The following is a 19,055-nucleotide window of genomic DNA, read 5'->3' as shown; positions in this document are numbered from 1 at the left end:
CTGCTGTGACCTGTCATTGGTGGGATCGAATGATTACATCGATCCCACCAATCCCTGATCTGCCTGGTGACCATGGTAACTGCCTAGGATCGGAGCTCACAGCTCCGATTCCTAGGCAGGTCATGGCCAGGTCATCAGCAGGGCACAGAGCGGTCACATGGTGACCGCAGCTGTGCCCTGTGGCTGGCGCGATCGCCGATCTAATCGATCGCGCCAACCACTTCCTGCAGGCCCTACTGGGCCTGTCCTAGGCTCTGGCCTAGGATCGGTGCTATTACAGCACCGATCCGGGCCGGTACCGGCAGGGCACAGCGGCGATACTGCGCCGCTGTGCGCTGCGATTGGCGCGATCGATTAGATCGGCGATCGCGCCAATCTGGGGGCTTTTCTCCGGTGCCTGGCGTTGCCAGGCACCGGTCCTAGGATCGAGTACATCGGTACTCGATCCTAGCCTAGATTCCTGTTGTTTCAGCCAATCTGATTGGCTGAAACAAAGAGAGTTGCTGTGATTGGTTGTTCTGAATTGAACAGCCAATCACAGCTCAGAGAGGGGCGGGCCAGGGCGGAGACTGCCCGGGATGCCGAGGCCATCTATCCTGAGGTAAGATGGCATCGGCATTTTAATGCGATCACCGCGACTTAAGTCGCGATGTCGCATTAAAGGGCATGACGTAATATTCCGTCCATGGTAATTAGGTCCATGGTCACATGGACGGAATATTACGTCAATTGTAGGTAAGGGGTTAAAAAAAAAAAAAAATCCTATGAACCACCTGAAGGGTTAATAAACATCATGAATGTGGTTTTGAGCACCATCAGGGGTGCAGTTTTTAGAATGGTGTCACTTTTGGGTATTTTCTATCATATAAACCCCTCAAAGTGACTTCAAATGTGATGTGGTCCCTCAAAAAATGGTGGTGTAAAAATGAGAAAGCGCTGTTTAAATTTTAACTTTTATAACTTCCTAACTAAAAAAAAAATAAATTTTGGTTCCAAAATTGTGCTGATGGTAAAGTAAACATGCGGGGAATGTTAATTATTAAGTATTTTGTGTGACAGAGCTCTGTGATTTAAGGGCATGAAAATTCAAAGTTGGAAAATTGCTAAATTTTCACCAAATTTTCTTTTTCACAAAAAAACACAAGTCATATCAAAATTTTTTTTACCGCTATCATGAAGTACAATATGTCACGAGAAAACTATGTCAGAATCACTGGGAACCATGGAAGCGTTCCAGAGTTATTACCTCATAAAGGGACAGTGTCCGAATTGTAAAAATTGGCCTGATCATTAACATGGAAGCCACCCTTGGACATAAAGTGGTTAAAAGCTATATACATCTTCATAGACATTTTTTTGTTATCGTTCTAAAATGCATCTTACATAGAAGCTAAATCAATTTCCTACTGTATTGGGCATGTAGCTGCAGTGCCTATGTATGCATCTATGTAGTAACAAGCGACAGTTCCTTCTTGCGGTCCTTCTCACTTTTATGTGAATCCTAGAAGTAATGGATAGATGGAAGTATGACTGCATGCCCAGACTACATGGAGGTTGTTGGTTACCATGATTATACACAATATGTATCGCCGCCATAGACATACAGGTCAATGGTAGAAAATTCTTATAGCAGACTTACCAGCTTAATCATAAAGCAAACACAGAGCTGCACCAAGCGCACTACCAATTTATCAACCATACAGAAACGGGTGCAAGGATAGTGGTCAATCAAATGGACAGAAAAGCAAGAGAAAAGAGACCACTATATATGGCACACCACACTAGTAGTAGTATAAAAAACGAAAAACGTTATTGACAAAAGATGGGTTAAAACATAAGTAAAAACACTGAAATCCCATCCCCCATGCTGATGATATAGATCTCAAAAAACACTGCCTAGACAGGTATACATATCCATTTGGCATACCATGCACTGACAATAGCAAAAGAGACTACGATAGGCCACAATACAAACACGTTTTAATACGCAGATGTGAGTCAAATATCAACTAGTAATACAAAATAAGCAGGCAAAGAGATCACATGTAGAAAAAAGCCAAAAGGCAGCATTAAATAAGCCAGTACAGAGCCTATAGAATGCCATAAATACCCCCTAACAATGAAGTCAAGGGCAGTGTTGATCAATATCATCAGCATGAGGGATGGGATTTCAGTGTTTTTACTTATATTTTAACCCATTTTTTGTCAATAAAGTTTTTCCTTTTTATACTACTACTAGTGTGGTGTGCTATATATAGTGGTCTCTTTTCTCTTGTTTTTCTCTTAATCATAAAGCAATGACATACCATAGCAGTATGGCATCATTTTTTTAAAATCAGAATACCCCTTTAAGTTGAATATTTACTTTTTTACTAGAAGTACAATATGGCTTTTTTTCTAGTATTTCTAGTGTTTTTTGTTGTTGCTGTAATCTTGTAGCTTTGTAACGTGAAATCAATTTCAGTTGTCAATGCATTTTAACCACTTAGTGAATTCTGACTTTTGCCCTTGTCCCAAAGTATTTACAAGCTCCAATAATCTAAGTGTATAAATACAGATCTGATATTTCAAGTAAAGTGTTAAATGTATGGCATACTTTCTTAGGGGTTCTACCAGTACAATTAAACATTTTCGTAGCTGTGACCTTTAAGCAAAGCTTGACATTTCCAATGTTCAAAAAAGGAAACATTTGTCGCAGTGCTCAACTATTGTAGCTCACACAGCAGGCCAAATTACAGCTGACAGGATAGTCTAGTTTTCTAGGCCAGAACTGAGGTAGGTAGTGACTCACTAGATTTCATCCTACCGTAGTTCTATGTGAATGAAGTAAGGAAAACAAATTACCTTACAGCAAGAACATGTAAAAGTAATGCCCGTGTATATCAGCAGAATAACAGCCAGAGATAACTGTAAGTGAGATCAGCGCTGGCCATTTGTAGCATCAGGGCTGCCATTCAGTATTACCTAGCAATATTTGATGTTACAGGGAGAAATAAATCATATTACAGGATTTCCAGGGCATTTTTAGCATTATCTTTATTATAAACAGGAGATTTGGAGATATTACTATTTACATGTCCCATAATATACTGAAGTTAATAAACTATTTTCTTTTTTTTATCCTGTTGCAGTATGTGTATTGTATACACAAGGTATTGGAAACAAGGAATGGAGAGAGGTAAGATTTTTCTTTTACTCTTTACAATGAAACAATAATGTTGTCATCCTTTTCTAGTTTAGAAGTGCAGTGACTCAAAATGCATTTGTGAAAAAATGATCAGACAGGTATTTAAATGACGATCATGCACAAGCAGTATGCTGTTTTGTGAGAACGTGCTTAAAGGGGATTTTTCATAATTTTTAACATGTTAAACTGGCTACATCATGGAATAATGCCTGCAAAGCTAAATTACCGTATATACTCGTGCATAAGCCGACCCCCTAATTTTGCCACAAAAAACTGGGAAAACTTATTGACTCGCGTATAAGCCTAGGGTGGAAAATGCAGCAGCTACTGGTAAATTTCAAAAATAAAAATAGATACCAATAAAAGTAAAACTAATTGAGACATCAGTAGGTTAAATGTTTTTGAATATCCATATTGAATCAGGAGCCCCATATAATTCTCCATACAAAATACACCCCATATAATGCTGCACAAAGGTTAATAATGGCCCATAAGATGCTCCCTAGAATAATATGCCCCATATAATGCTCCATAAAGGTTATGCCTCCATAAGATGCTCCATAGATTATGCCCCATAGAATATGCCCCCATATGCTGCTCCATAGATTATGCCCCATATGCTGCCCCACAGTCTATGCCCCCATATGCTGCCCCATAGAATATGCCCCCATATGCTGTCCCATAGATTATGCCCCCATATGCTGCCCCATGGAATATGCCCCCATATACTGCTGCTGCAAAAAAAATGCCATACTCACCTCTCCTGCTCAGGACCCGGCACCTGTGATATTCGCCTGTCCGGGGTCCATCGCTGCTCACCACTGTCTGCGCGTCCTCTGCCAGTGACTGTTCAGCCAGCAGAGAGTGCGGCGCGCACTAACCACGTCACCGCGCCCCCCCGCTGGCTAAACATCACAGACACAGGAAGCAGCAGACGGCGGTGAGCAGCGTGGGAACGAAGACAGGTGAATATCACTATACTCACCCGTCCTGGAACGTCTCTGCAGCCTCGCTTCTCCACTGTCTCCCTTCCTGCCTTCAGCGGTCACGTGATACCGCTCATTACCACTCATGAATATGTGCATATTCATATGACCTCTGAAGGCAGGAAGGGAGACAGTGGAGAAGCGAGGGGGCTGCAGAGAGTGACAGGACGGGTGAGTATGATCTGTGACGCCCCCTCCCCCGCTGACCCCCAGGTATATGACTTGTGTATAAGCCGAGAGGGGGACTTTCAGCCCAAAGAAATGGGCTGAAAATCTCGGCTTATACTCGAGTATATACGGTAAACTTTTTTTTCTTTTAGTTTTTCATTTCTGTTGCAGAGATATTGCCTTGTAAAGTTTAGTTTCTAATTTTTCCTTCCTCTAAGGGGGTACGAGCAGATATTCATGTCGGGGGTATGTACTTTTTCCTCTGCTTGAAAAAGACAACAGAGAAGTATTAACACATTCCAATTTTCACTTACACCAAGTGGGCGTTAACGGAGATTCACCTGTGTACGGTTACTGTTTTTGACTTATCGCAAAAAGCAGTCGTCATGCAAGGGAACAACAAACATGCTCCTAGAGACGCTTATTGTATTCTTTCTCCTTTAAGACAGCTAATGATACGCAGCCCTGCTCTCTCTGTGATCTCTGCACCTACTTTAGAGTAGAACAGAGCTGTGTGTCATTATAAACACCTCTTCAGTTGTCATCTCATGGCAACCTATTTGGGTGGAGAGGAGTAGAGCACAGGTAAAAGTGCCCTGAGACGAAAGCTGCAAAAGGTGTTGGAAAATAACACACAGCTCTTAGCGCTGTTTCACACATCAGTGTTTTAGGAATGTGTGGTGACAGTTTTCACACGTACCACAGCCACTTACACATGTAGACCCATTCAAGTGAATGGGTCTGCACACATGTGAATGTGTTTCCATATACCATGTGTCCGTGAGCAAAATACACTGACATGTCCGTTTTTATCAGCAGCACTGGCCGCAAAACGTCCTGCACATATGCACACTGATGACACACGGATGATCCGTATGTAATCAGTGTGACCCGTACCGGTGCCTGGGAATCAGTGGTACTGTTCGCGCTGTTCCCTGGTGCCGGGTGCTGAAGAAAGCTCATATCATTAGCCTCTGCTCGCGCTGATCAATGTTGAGAGTTGTATTCAACTGATAACAGTGAGAGCAGGTGGCGGTTGATGGGAGTATTCATCAGTTGCCACCTGCAGTATAAATAAATGAAAAAAATTGGTGTGGGTTTCCCATGTATTTTTGCTAACCAGCCAGTCAAAACTGACATCTGCACACTGCAACCCACACCTGTCAGCTTTAACAAGGCTGGTTATCAAGCTGTTTTTTATGTTTATTTGAATAATTTTAGAAAAACAGTGTGGGGACCCCTCTATTCTTGATAGCTTGCTAAGTTAAAGCAGATAACTGGGGGCTGGTATTCTCAGGCTGAAAAGGGGCCATGGATATTTCCCCCCCAGCCTAAAAAATTCCCCAGAAAAGGCGCATCTGTTAGATGCGCCAATTTTGGCGCTTTGTCTGGCTCTTCCCACTTGCCCTGTGGTGGCAAGCCAGGTTCATATTTGAGGGGTTGATGTCACCTACAGGTGCTTCTCATAAAATTAGAATATTATTAAAAAGTTAATTTACTTCAGTTATTCAATTCAAAAAGAGAAATCCATATATTATATAGAGTCATTACAAGCAGAGCGATCTATGCGGTTATCCATTTTGCTTGTGCACCGTTTTCTACCACCTTTCACTCATCTTTCCATTAATATGCTTGGATACAGCACTTTGTGAACAGCCAGCTTCGTTAGTAATGACCTTTTGTTGCTTACCCTGCTTGTGCAGTGTGTCAATGAATTCTGAACATCTGTCATTTCAGCAGTCTTCCCCATGATTGTAGAGCCTACTGAAACAGACTAAGATACCTTTTTAAATGCCTAGGAAGCCTTTGTAGGCGTTTCTGTTAATTATTCTAATTTACTGAGATATTGACTTTTGGGTTTTCACTGGCTGTAAGCCATAATCATCAACATTAAAAGAAATAAACACTTGAAATCTGTTTGTAATGACTCTATGTAATATACAAGTTTCACTTTTTATATTGAAGAACTGAAATAAACTAACTTTTTGATGATATTCTAATTTTGCGATAAGCACCTGTATGTATTGTCCAGTGACATCAAACCCACGGGTTTGTGATGGAGAGACGACTACAAGATGCCTATCCATTACTAATCTTATAGTTATATTGTAAATAAACACACAGCCAGAATAATGTCCATTCCATTGAAGCCCTCTTCACCTGTATTAAAACTAAAATAAAAAACAACAATATCCCTCACCTGTCCGACTTTCTGTCCCACGCCGTAATCCATGTCTGCGATAAATAGTTTTCAACCTGGATGGTGACAAGATACAACCGTCCAGTCTGTAAACCACTGGAAGATGAACTGTTGCGAGCTCAGCAACAGTGACCAGCCATGACCTTATTGCAGTTACTGCAGGTTACTGAGGCTGCATTCCCAGCCGGGCCCCTGAACTGTGGTGACCTCAGCACCGTGATAAAAAGGCTCATGGTGCAGTGCTCAGCGAGTTCACCACATTTCACCCTTACCCTAAACTGACTGTTGTGAGATGATAGCTGCTGTTGGTAAAGACACATAGCTCTGCACTACTTTGCACAATAAGGCCTCATTCGAACATCTGTGTTGTTGTTCTTTCCATTTTTTTCACAGATAGAACACATACCTTTTATTATCTATGGTGCTAGTCACATGTCCGCATTTTTCATGGACAATGTCCAAGCAAAACTCACTGGCACATGTTCGTACAAAAACATGTACAGCAGACGAATGGTGTCCGTGTTTCTTCCTTGTGCTGATCGTATTTTTCATAGCAAAGGAAAAGAGCAGATAAGAGATGCTTTCTCATTTATTTATTTGTCCATCCATGAAAAACTCATAACACACTGATGGGAATCTAATCTAAATGGCTGCTAGCCCCCAACTGTGTGGGTAGGTAGAATTCTGCTGTGATTAAAACCGCCACAGGCGGAATCCTACCTACCCATTGCTTTTTTCCCAGCAAAGAGGATCCACTTGTTGGCTGCTGGGTGCACATGTATTGGCCAATTTATGCTCCAAGTATCTTCATTTTATCCTGTTTACTAAAGCAGTAATGCAATTCCAATTTCATATATTTCATGCTTGCATGCTATAGCGCTACAGAGTGCAGCTTTGTTAGTTGTATATGGAGATGACTACTCTTTTGCTGACTACTCTTAGTATGCACCTGTTTTCTGATTACAAGTGACTGTCAGTCTTTGATATAAATTATTGGTAAGTGTCAAGCAAGGGAAAAAGAAACCACATCCTGAGACGAATTTCTGCTAATGCCCACTTGGCGTAAGTGAAAATTAGAATTTAAACTTTAAATGCTAATGTCTACGCCACACAGAAAAATAAAAAAAAGTGTTATTCATTTTACACATTCTATGATGTGACCAATTAAGCTATAACTGGGGAAAGGTCCTTTTTTAAACAGATTGTTTCACCATTTATTATTGATGTCACTCTTTGTTTCATTGCAGCCATTTGGTAAATTCAAAAAAGTTCATTTTTTTTCCTCATTAATTTACACGCTACACCCCATCTTGATGGAAAAAACCCCAGAAATTTTTGCAGATTTATTAAAAAAAGAAAAACTGAAATATCACATGGTCATAAGTATTCAGATCCTTTGCTTAGACACTCATATTCAAGTCACATACTGTCCATTTCCTTATGTTCCTCCTTGAGATGGTTATACGCCTTCATTGGAGTCAAGCTGTGTTTAATAAAACTGATAGGACTTGATTTGTAAAAGCACACACCTGTCTATATAAGACCTCACAGCTCACAGTGCATGTCAGAGCAAATGAGAATCATGAGGTCAAAGGAACTGGCCAAGGAGCCCAGAGACAGAATTGTGGCAAGGTACAGATCTGGCTAAGGTTACAAAAGAATTTCTGCAGTACTCAAGTTTCCTAAGAGCACAGTGGCCTCCATAATCCTTAAATGGAAGAAGTTTGGGGCCACCACAAGTCTTCCTAGACCTGGCCGTCCAACCAAACTGAGCAATCGTGGGAGAAGAGCCTTGGTCAGAGAGGTAAAGGAGAACCCCAAGATCACTGTGGCTGAGCTCCAGAGATGCAGTAGGGAGATGGGAGAAAGTTCCACAAAGTTAACTATCACTGCAGCCCTCCACCAGTCGGGTCTTTATGGCAGAGTGTTCCGACGGAAGCCTCTCCTCAGTACAAAACATACGAAAGCCCACATAGTTTGCTAAAAAACACATGAAGAACTCCCAGACTATGAGAAATAAAATTCGCTGGTCTGATGAGAGGAAGATAGACCTTTTTGGTTATAATTCTAAGTGGTATGTGTGGAGAAAACCAGGCCCTGCTCATCACCTGCCCAATACAATCCCAGCAGTGAAACATGGTGGTGGCATCATCATGCTATGGGGGTGTTTTTCAGCTGCAGGGACAGGACGAATGGTTGCCATTGAGGGAAACAATGCAGCCAAGTACAGAGATATCCTGGATGAAAACTTCTTCCAGAGTGCTCTGGACCTCAGACATGGCCAAAGGTTCACCTTTCAACAAGACAATGACCCTAAGCACACAGCAAAAATAACAAAATAGTGGCTTTGGAACAATTCTGTGACCATTCTTGACTAGCTCAGCCAGACCCCTTTCCTAAACCCAATTGTAAAGACCTGAAAATGGCTGTCCACCAACGATCACCATCCAACCTGATGGAACTGGAGAGGATCTGCAAGGAAGAATGGCAGAGGATCCCCAAATCCAAGTGTGAAAAACTTGTTGCATCATTCCCAAGAAGACTCATGGCTGTACTAGCTCAAAAGGGTGCTTCTACTCAATACTGAGAAAAGGGTCTGAATACTTATGACCATATGATAGATTACCTTTACACTAAGTAAAATATTTATTTTAAATTTTGGAGATTATGATGATGACTAGCAAATAAATGTTTGGTTGAAAGTTGGAACTAATGAAAGTATCATGTAAATGGCTTTACTAAACGCTAAAATGCTATTATTTTACATTTCTTATTTTGCGCCCAAGATACTATATTCACTTATCTACTAGCTTGCAAATTCTATTTGTTCTGTTTAAATAAATCCAATTGTGACATTGAAAGTAATATTACATTATTTGTTTGAATTTTGTGTTTTTTTTCTTGGTTTGAACATTTGCTGTTTAACTGGGGTTTCCATCAGTATAAAATGTGTAAATGTTTTGCATCTGTATTAACAAAATGAGTGCACTTACTTTTCAAATACCATAATCAAGTTCGGTTTGTGGTCTCCGTTGCGCTTCATTCACAACCACATGTGACCGTGGTAGCTAATGGCTGTACTGGTGACATTAATGAAGTTAGAACTGCTGCAGCCAGTGATAGTAGCAGAGATCAATGGGGAGTAGTAAACTGTTTCAGGGCAATGAGGGATTTGAAAGGTAGGTGTAACCTTTTTTGACATCTTAACACAGGTACAGTTGATTTAAGCATTTTTATGATGTTGGCAAACTCCTTTTTTTTCTCAATTTCTAACACTGGAATGCTCCTGACTAATTTTTGGTATGTGTTTTTTGCTTTATAGTATGGCAGGACAGAAGTGATCGACAACACGTTAAACCCGGACTTTGTAAAAAAATTTATAATGGATTATTTCTTTGAGGAAAGACAAAATCTACGATTTGACTTGTAAGTTTTTTTAAAATAACTTTTAGTGTTTATTCATCAGTTATTGTTTACTGCATGCTTGGGCTGCACGACTATTGATTGCCAAAAGTAATATTTCCTACACAATTTGCAGGAAATGTTTAACAGAACGTGAGATTTTCATGCATTACGAGTTACGAGTGTTGTCCTACATAATTTAACCGTAGAACAAGATATAAAAGCTGTTGTACTACAAAAATTCTATCGCTCCGAACCTCCTATATGCATTCCTAGTTAGAAAGGTCTTATATTATTAAATTGCTTTACTTAGTTGAGCAGCATGAAAATAAGCAAGTTTGCAATTGTCTTACATAGTTTACAGTTTTTTTTCCATGGAACTTGACCACTACTGCCTGGTTAATGTGTGCAGTAATTTCATTCCAAGAGAGGAGTTTACTCCTAACAAGCCAATCAGTTTTCTACAGCTCATTGATTTCTATAGAGCAGTTAGATTTTTACTTTCATCCCCTCCCTCCCAGCTCCTGACAAGCTATTAATAAAAGACTTACACCTCTGCTTCTTTAGTCCATTCACTTAATTATTATTATTATAGCGCCATTCATTCCATGGTGCTTTACATGTGAGGAGGGGTATACATAATAAAAACAAGTACAGTAATCTTAAACAATACAAGTCACGACTGTTGCAGGAGGAGAGAGGACCTTGCCCTCGAGGGCTCACAATCTACAAGGGATGGGTGAGGATACAGTAAGCGAGGGTAGAGCTGGTCATGCAGTGGTGTGGTCGATCAGTGGTTACTGCAGGTTGTAGGCTTGTTGGAAGTGGTAGGTCTTCAGGTTCTTTTAGAAGGTTTCCACGTTAGGTGAAAGTTGATATGTTGTGGTAGAGAGCTCCAGAGTAGTGGGGATGCATAGGATAAATCTTTGCGATTGTGGGAAGAGAAGATAAGAGGGGAGTCCAGAAAGAGATATTAATTGAAACAAAGTGCAATATCAAACAGCTATAAATGAAAGTACAACATTGTTCAGTATATGTTAATTGATAGGGAAGCTGTGATGTTAAAACTGCTATTAACCTGCAAATATGGGATTAATATGCATGTCAATAGTGTTCAGAAGCTGCCTGGTGCCTGCACTGAGAGCCAGGCCCCTGTAAGCAAAGTAACTTTAACCCCCCAGCATCTTTGGTCTTTCAGTCATGGAAGCATGGCTTTAGTCGCTACTTAGTGCATAGAGAGTGGCTGCTCTAACCATGGCCGCGACACTGAGTGACAGCTGACTCAGCATAAGAGTATTTTGTATGGTTTTTAAATTATGACACAGCATTGATTAGTTTGGGCTTGGTCAATACAGCTGTTTCAGACACCTGGAAGCTCATTAGAGGTCTCGGGGACCATAATGCAACACTGAAAGTGATTTATCATTTTGAGAGTTATTGGAATAGACATGGAGATTGGAGGAATGGTCAGGAGGAGCAGGGAAGAAGTTGGGTTTACGTAAGAGATAGAGGAAGCAGATGTTAAAAAGGCTGCTCTTGTGTAGAGAGCATTTTTAACCCTCATTCTATTCACAGAATTGTATAACATTGGGCTGATTAAATGGAAATGTATTATTTTTTCCACTAAAATGGTGCTTGAGCCTCAAGTTTTTAATTTTCAAAAGGGGAAATCAATGAAAATGAACTGTACAATTTGTTACTCAATTACTCCTGAGTACTCTAATATGTGGTCGAAAACTACTTTTGAGGCACAGTGGAAAGCTCAGAAGTGAAAGAGCGCCATATTGGAGTGCAGATTTTTCTGGAATCGTTTGACTGTGCAATGTCAAATTGGAACACATTGGAAGAGCCCTTGAGGTGCCAGAACCCATCCATTAGTGATCTCGTATAACAAAATACACCTCTCAATGAATTTATCTAAGGGTGCAGTGAGCATATTGACACCACATGTGCCTCACTGAATTTTATACCATTGGGAAATGAAGAAAGAATAATTAAATTTTTACCACTAAAATTATGTTTTAGCCCTAATTTTTTAAATTTTATAAGGGATAATAGGAAAAATTAAACCTCACAGTTTGTTGTGCAATTTCTCCTGAGTGCGCCAATACACTACGTGCAATTAGGAACTACGGTACTTTTCAGGCACAGTAGAAAGCTCAGAAGGGAAGGAGCGCCAAATTATAGTGCAGATTTTGATGGAATGGTTTTCGGAGGCCATGTCACATTGGCTGAGGTCCTGAGGTGCATTAACAGCAGACCCCCCTCCCCTATAAGTAACACCATTTTACAAACTACAATTCTCAATAAAATCATCTGAGGGTCCAGTGATCATATTGACACCATCATTGTCACATTTTTTCTCCTTCGCCTCATTGGGGGACACAGATACTGTGGGTGTATGCTTCTGCCGCTTGGAGGCTGACACTAAGTGGGGAAAAAAAGAGGTTAGCTCCTCCGTCGTATACGCCCTTGCCCCTATTGTGGGCGGAACTCAGTTTTTTGCTTAGTGTCTTTGGAGGCACACGTGTCTGGGTTTCTCCAGACTTTTTTCCATGAAGATAAGACAGGGGCAACGGATCCTATTGAAAGGGTCCGATTTCCCCAAACCAACAGCGGGCGAGCACGTGTTGAGTATCCTTTCCCGCACCAAGGGACATATCTGGGCCTTTTTCCCCAGACTTCTATTTTTGTTTGTTTTTTTTATGAAGATAAGACAGGGGCAACGGATCCTATTGAAAGGGTCCGATTTCCCCAAACCAACAACGGGCGAGCACATGCGAGTGTCCCCCCACGTATCCTCTTGATGCCGGACTTAGCCCTGTCCACCCCTAGGCATAGAAACCATGGGCTTGCACAGAGGCACAAGACTAGTCTGTGCGGCCCCCACAGCTCCACCAACGCTAGACGGCGGTGCTGCAAGGCGGCGTACGGTCCCTCTCCTCACCCCTTGAAGGGGTTAGACAGAGCTAGGGTGCCTGCACCAGCCATAATTTAACCCCATCCCCTCTACCTGGTGTGGATCCAGAGTCAGATGCCGAACAAATTGAGCCCCCGCTTCATTGCAGGGTAGGCCGCGACCAGGAGAGGAACGTCCCGGCCTACCCAGAGGAAAGGAACGCTGGGCGGCGGAGCGCAGAGGCAGCGGCATGAACACATGGGGACATAGGACGGGGTAAGTGTGACCCCCGACCCTAGGGCGTGCTATGGACGCTCCCTTCCCCTCAACCCTTATATAAATTAGGCCTGGCAGCAATATGACCGAAAAGGGTAAATCGCACACGTTCCTTTATGCCGCATGCTTTTCTTGTAGGGTTAGGTTTCCACGAGTACAGAGCCAGAAGCCTGTGACTCCGAATGCGCCCAGGAGCCCTCCCGTGCGACTGTAGCCAAGGTGTCCCCAGAGTGGGCCCTATCTATGTCACAGTCCATGGTGTCGCTTACGAGAGCAATAGAGTCCCTTCTTGCCCCAGATAGGGGCAGGGACAGTGGACAGTGGCTCGCCGACCCTTAGAGGGAACCTCCACCTCACAAAAGCCTACGGCCTGCAGGGGCCGCTCTCGCTCCAGCCAGACCCAGAGGAAACGAATCCACACGGTGTCGCCCAGTCCATCCGGTGCCTTGGCATCCGTAGGCTCTGCTTCTTGCTCCCCGTCACCAGTGGTTGATAGCGAGCAGACCTCAGATTGCGACTCAGATGAGTCCCTTGACCTGGACACTCCAGGGTCACGTGAAACAGTGATAGCCTCATAGAAGCCGTCAATCAGACCCTGGGGATTGAGGATGATCCCGCAGTGGCTACGGGGCATAAAGTGGCATTTAAGCGAGTGAAGCGCCCGCGCAGAAGTTTTTCCTCTCACCCAGAGTTTGGGGACATGGTGCAGCGGCAGAGAGAACGTCCAGACAGGTGTTTCTTAGGTCAAAAGGCACACGAAACAAGGTATCAGTTTGCTCCGGACCTCCGTAAAAAATGGATGGAATCCCCGTTGGGGATCCTCCGGTTTTGCTCCTAGCCACTAAGACCCTGCTATCCGTCCCTAGGGTTTCATCAATTAAGGATCTCACGGATCGCCTAATAGAGAGCTTAGCTCGCTCAGTATACGAGGCGTCAGGGGCAGCGCTCGCTCCCTCTTTCGCAGCAACTTGGGTAGCCAAGGCTATGATATCAGGGTCAGAAACATTAAAGAAGGTCGCGCAGGAGCAGGATCTTCCTGCAGAGATTTCGGAGGTCGCTGGTCAGATGGCGGTGACCAGAGACTATGTAATCAATACGTTTTGGGATGCGGACAATTGCTCGGGACTTGCTGCCGCTAATGCAATTTCTGTCAGAAGAGCCCTATGGTTAAGGGCATGTCGAGCCGATCCTACTTGTAAGAAGTCCTTGACTTCCCTGCCTTATCAGTGTGGCCACCTACTTGGGGAGAGGTTGGATCAACTTATCTCACACACACAGGAGGAAACCACGGGTTTCTCCCTCAACAAAAGAGCAAAACGCTTTTTCGCCACCCGCTTTCAGGCACGTTTTCTGGCCTTTCGCAACCCCGGGTGGACTACAGCGGCCAATTCCGCTGCCTCAGGCCGCCCCAACCAGGATAGGGAGTGGCAGGTCTCATATAGACAACCCATTGGGGAGAATGCATACTCAGCAGCTCAGATCTAGGGGATGCAGATCTCAAATATCGTCGGCCGAATGACTCGAGGCCTTTACCAGACGACAGCGGCAAGGTGGGCGGCCGCCTATTCTGCTTTCACTACGTCTGGGTCGATGTTGCTCAGGTCGCATGGGGAAAGGAATCGGTGGCCTCGGGTTACAGATTAGAATTTGTCAGATATTCTCCAAGACGGTTTTTTCTTCCCGGCTTCCCAAGGTGGATACCCAGGCAAGGGCTCTATTGGGAGCCATCAAATCGCTCCAGCACAACGGAGTCATTGTTCCAGTGCCGGAACGCGAAAGACCTCCGGGGTTCTATTCCACCCTTTTTGAGGTTCCCTAAGAGGACGGGTCTGTCAGGCCTGTTTTGGACCTGAAGCTTCTGAACAAATTCATCAGGATCAGACATTTTCGGATGGAGTCTCTCTGTTCAGTCATATCGGCCCATTGAGCAGTGAGGATACTTGGCCTCAACAGTCATCTAGGACGCATATCGGCATATTCCCATTTTTCCTCCTCATCAGAGGTTTCTACGCTTCACCATCGACGATCTACATTTTCAGTTCGTGGCGCTACCCTTCGGGCTAGCCACGGCTCCCAGAGCAGTTGTCATGGCAGTTGTCATGGCCACGCTGCCTTCTCGAGGCATAGTCGTCTTGCCTTATCTGGACGACCTCTTGGTTAAGGGCCCATCAATACGGGCATGCGAGGAAAAGGTCAACATCACGCTAGATACTCTTGCCCGCTTGGGATGGTTGGCAATGCAAAGAAGTCATCCCTTGTGCCAGCTCAGAGGATCTCCTTCCTAGGAATGATCTTCGACACTTGCCGAGGGTTGGTAATTCTCCCTCAGGAAAAGGCGCTAGCTCTCCAGCAGGGTGTCCGGACACTTCGCCAACCAGACCCTCATATCATTCGATCCGGGATGAGGATTCTAGGGAAAATGGTGGCAGCAATGGAAGCGATACCTGTTGCCCAGTTCCACCTTCGCCCCCTGCAGCACGCCCTCTTGTCAGCCTGGGACAAAAATCTTTTCACGCTCAATCGGCGGTGCCGACTGTCCTCTCAAGTCAGGCAGTCGCTCAGATGGTGGATAACCAGTTCCTCTCTGGCCCAGGGGAAACCTTTCCCCCCAGATCATTGGCTGGTAATAACAACCGACGCCAGTCTAGGTGGGGGAACAGTGTTTCACCACCACATAGCCCAGGTATGGTGGTCGCCACAGGAGGCACGCCTCCCAATCAACTTATTGGAGAGACGAGCAATTCGGCTGGCACTGCAGAGGTTTCTTCACTTTCTAGCAGGCCGCCCTGTCTGGATTCAATCTGACAACGCCACGGCGGTGGCTTACATAAATCATCAAGGGGGCACCTGCAGCAGAGCAACCAGAGGGGGAGCTTGTTCTTCAGCGGGCCGAAGCAAACCACTCTGTGATTTCGGCGGTCCACATCCCGGGGCGTGGAAAATTGGGCAGCAGACTTTCTCAGCCGGCTGGGTCTTGTCTTGCATCCGGAGAGTGGTCTCTACATCTCAAAGTTTTTCAGCCGATTTGTCAACTGTGTAATGCTCCGCATGTGGACCTGATGGCTTCCAGATTGAATGCCTAAGTGCCCACATATGTCGCTCAGGCCAGGGACCTGCAGGCATTTGCAGTGGACGCGTGGGTTCTGTCAGGGAACCAGTTTCGCCTCCCATATCTATTTCCCCCAATGCCACTACTTCCGAGAGTAATCGGAAAGATCAAGAAGGGGGTGCCGGCGATTCTGCTGGCCCCGTCGAGCATGGGACGCAGATCTAATGCAGCTGCTCGCTGATGTTCCTTGGCGCCTGCCAGAGCACCCAGATCTACTGTCTCAAGGGCCGATTTGCCACCTGAACTCAGGGACCCTGTGTTTGATGACATGGCCGTTGAATCTTGGATTCTAACCCAGGCAGGGTTCGGGAGCAAGGTGGTCGCTACAGTGATTGGCGCCCAGAAGCCTGCTTCAGCACGAATTTACCACCACACCTGGAAGGTGTTCTCTGCTTGGTGTTGACACCGCGGTGTTTCCCCGCTGGGATTCTCGATCCCCAACATCTTGACTTTTCTCCAGTGGGGCTTAGAGAGCCCGAATAGCTCGGTCGGTAGAGCATTAGACTCGGGCTTTTCCCCAGGTTCCCTCAGGAGACAAATATCTGCCTTATCCGTCCTGTTCCAGTGCAGAATTGCTACTAATTTGCAGGTGGAGACTTTTCATTCAGGGAGTCTCCCACTTGGTACCTCCCTAGAAGGCGCCTATGGACGCCTGGGACCTTAACATGGTCCTAAGTGTTCTGCAGGAAGCTCCATTTGAACCGCTTCAGAATACCTCTGTGAGGTACCTTACCTGGGAAGTGGTGTTCCTAGTGGCCATCACTTCCATCAGGCGGATTTCAGAGCTAGCGGCCCTGTCCTGCCGAGCTTCGTTCCTCACTTTCCATAGGGATAAGGTGGTCCTCAGACCAGCCCCTCCTTTTCGGCCAGAAGTCGTGTCCTCTTTTCACATTAATGAAGATGTTTTGCCTTCATTTTGTCCAGCACTGGTGCGCCATGTGGAAAAGGCTCTTCACATGGTAGACCTAGTATAAGCCCTCCGGAGGTACGTGTCGCGGACGGCACCCTTTCGTCAGACCAACACGCTGTTCGTGCTCCCCGAAGGGCGCAGAAAGGGACTCGCTGCCTCAAAATGGACCATAGCAGATGGATTCGTTGGACGATTCAGGAGTCCTACCGCGTTAGAGGCACGCCGATTCCAGCAGGGATCAGAGCACACTTTACCCGGGCAGGGGGCGCCTTTTGGGCGCTTTGGCACCAGGCTTCGACGGAACAGGTTTGCAAGGCAGCAACCTGGTCCAGCCTGCACACATTTGCCAAACATTATAATATCCATGCTCAGGCCTCGGCGGATGCGAGCCTGGGTAGAAGTATTCTCCAAGCAGCGGTGGCGTACCTGTTAAACAAGAGGTGCATGTGGCTCTGATCGATAAGTCAATCTCCCACCCAGGGACTGCTTTAGGACGTCCCACAGTGTCAGTGTCCCCCAATGAGGCGAAGGAGAAACATGGATTTTTGTGAGTATTCACCGTTAAATCCTTTTCTCCGCGACGCTCATTGGGGGACACAGCACCCACCCTATTAGCCAGTTGGCTCTGTTTCTGTTTGGTTAATACGCATTTATTTATGTGATATAAGGGTGGTCTTTTTCTAGACATGTTGTACCTGTATTAAGGCTGATTTTGTTGTCCTCCTACTGCTTTGGCACCAAACTGAATTCCGTCCGCAATAGGGGCGAGGGTGTATACGACGGAGGAGGAGCTAACCTTTTTTTCACGTAGTGTAAGCCTCCAAGTGGCAGAAGCATACACCCACAGTATCTGTGTCCCCCAATGAGTGTCTCGGAGAAAAGGATTTTACAGTGAGTACTCACAAAAATCCATGTGTTTTACCATTGGGCAGTGAAAACAAAATTACTATTTTACCAAAAAAATGTAGTTTTAACCCCAGATTATACATTTTCACACAGGAAAATGGGACCAAAATGTGTTATACAATTTGTTGAATGTGGCAATACCCATGTGTGGCTTTACTGTACTCTGAAGTCACACAGCAATACTCTACAGCAATGGATGTTGCAAATCTGCCATTGTAGTGTCCATACTTTATGCCTATCTCATGCTTCTGGAGACATGCATCCATTAATTAAGCGGGCTCTCATCGCTACAGAAGTGCCAAACATGTGAACGCTGAATTTGGTTTAGTCACAATATGTGGTTCAAAGGGGAGGGCAGCATTTAAATTTGGGAGCTCAGATTTTGCCGGATTTCTTTTTGAGGGGCAGCCATAATGCTATTCCGGAGTCTTCATGCTATCAGTAATGTGGAAGCCTCCCATATTTTTTAACAGATGAGGAACCTGAGGGTTTTTATGTGGATTGAGTTGAAGCTTTTATTGGGAACATTTTACATAGAATTTTAGATCTCATTTGTCCTGTGCACTACGCTGAATACTTACATCGGGTTTTCCATCTAAATCTTCAAATAACGTGATTCAGATGAAACCCCCAACAGATGCATTCACTATAATGAGGCAGCTGTGGCTAATCATACTTTTTTGCACTCCTAAAAAGATGCTTAAAAAAGATGGACATGGGCCAGACTGAGTCCAAAGTAACCCAATCTGTCTCATTATACGGAATCTTCCACCGGGGGGGTCCGTCTGAATCACTTATTTCAGATATTTATATGTAAACTCTGGTTCAGCTTAAAGCGCAGGATAAATGTGAGCCGAGCCTTACTGCGATTTTTGGAAGTCAGAATAAACAAATCAAAAGCAAGTAAAAAATTACCATATTTTTCGGACTATAAGATGCTTTTTTTTCCCTCCAAAAATGTGAAGGAAATTGGGGGGTGCGTCTTATTGTCCAGATGTACCTGCTCTGGCTG

General features: G+C 44.5%; 1 protein-coding gene across 1 annotated transcript in view; it reads left to right on the top strand.

The window, feature by feature from the left end:
* CPNE8 (copine 8) overlaps window positions 1-19,055 on the top strand; it is a 468,537-nt gene that overhangs the window by 146,779 nt on the left and 302,703 nt on the right. The window contains exons 3-4 of the mRNA XM_073573517.1: window positions 3,132-3,178; window positions 9,864-9,967. Of these exons, the coding sequence (XP_073429618.1) occupies window positions 3,132-3,178; window positions 9,864-9,967 (151 nt within the window). The remainder of the gene's footprint in view (window positions 1-3,131; window positions 3,179-9,863; window positions 9,968-19,055) is intronic.

This window comes from Dendrobates tinctorius, unplaced genomic scaffold (assembly GCF_039654945.1).
Source record: "Dendrobates tinctorius isolate UK_male_01 unplaced genomic scaffold, ASM3965494v1 ptg000035l, whole genome shotgun sequence".
Lineage (NCBI taxonomy): Eukaryota > Metazoa > Chordata > Amphibia > Anura > Dendrobatidae > Dendrobates > Dendrobates tinctorius.
This window is presented reverse-complemented; position numbering and strand designations above follow the sequence as displayed.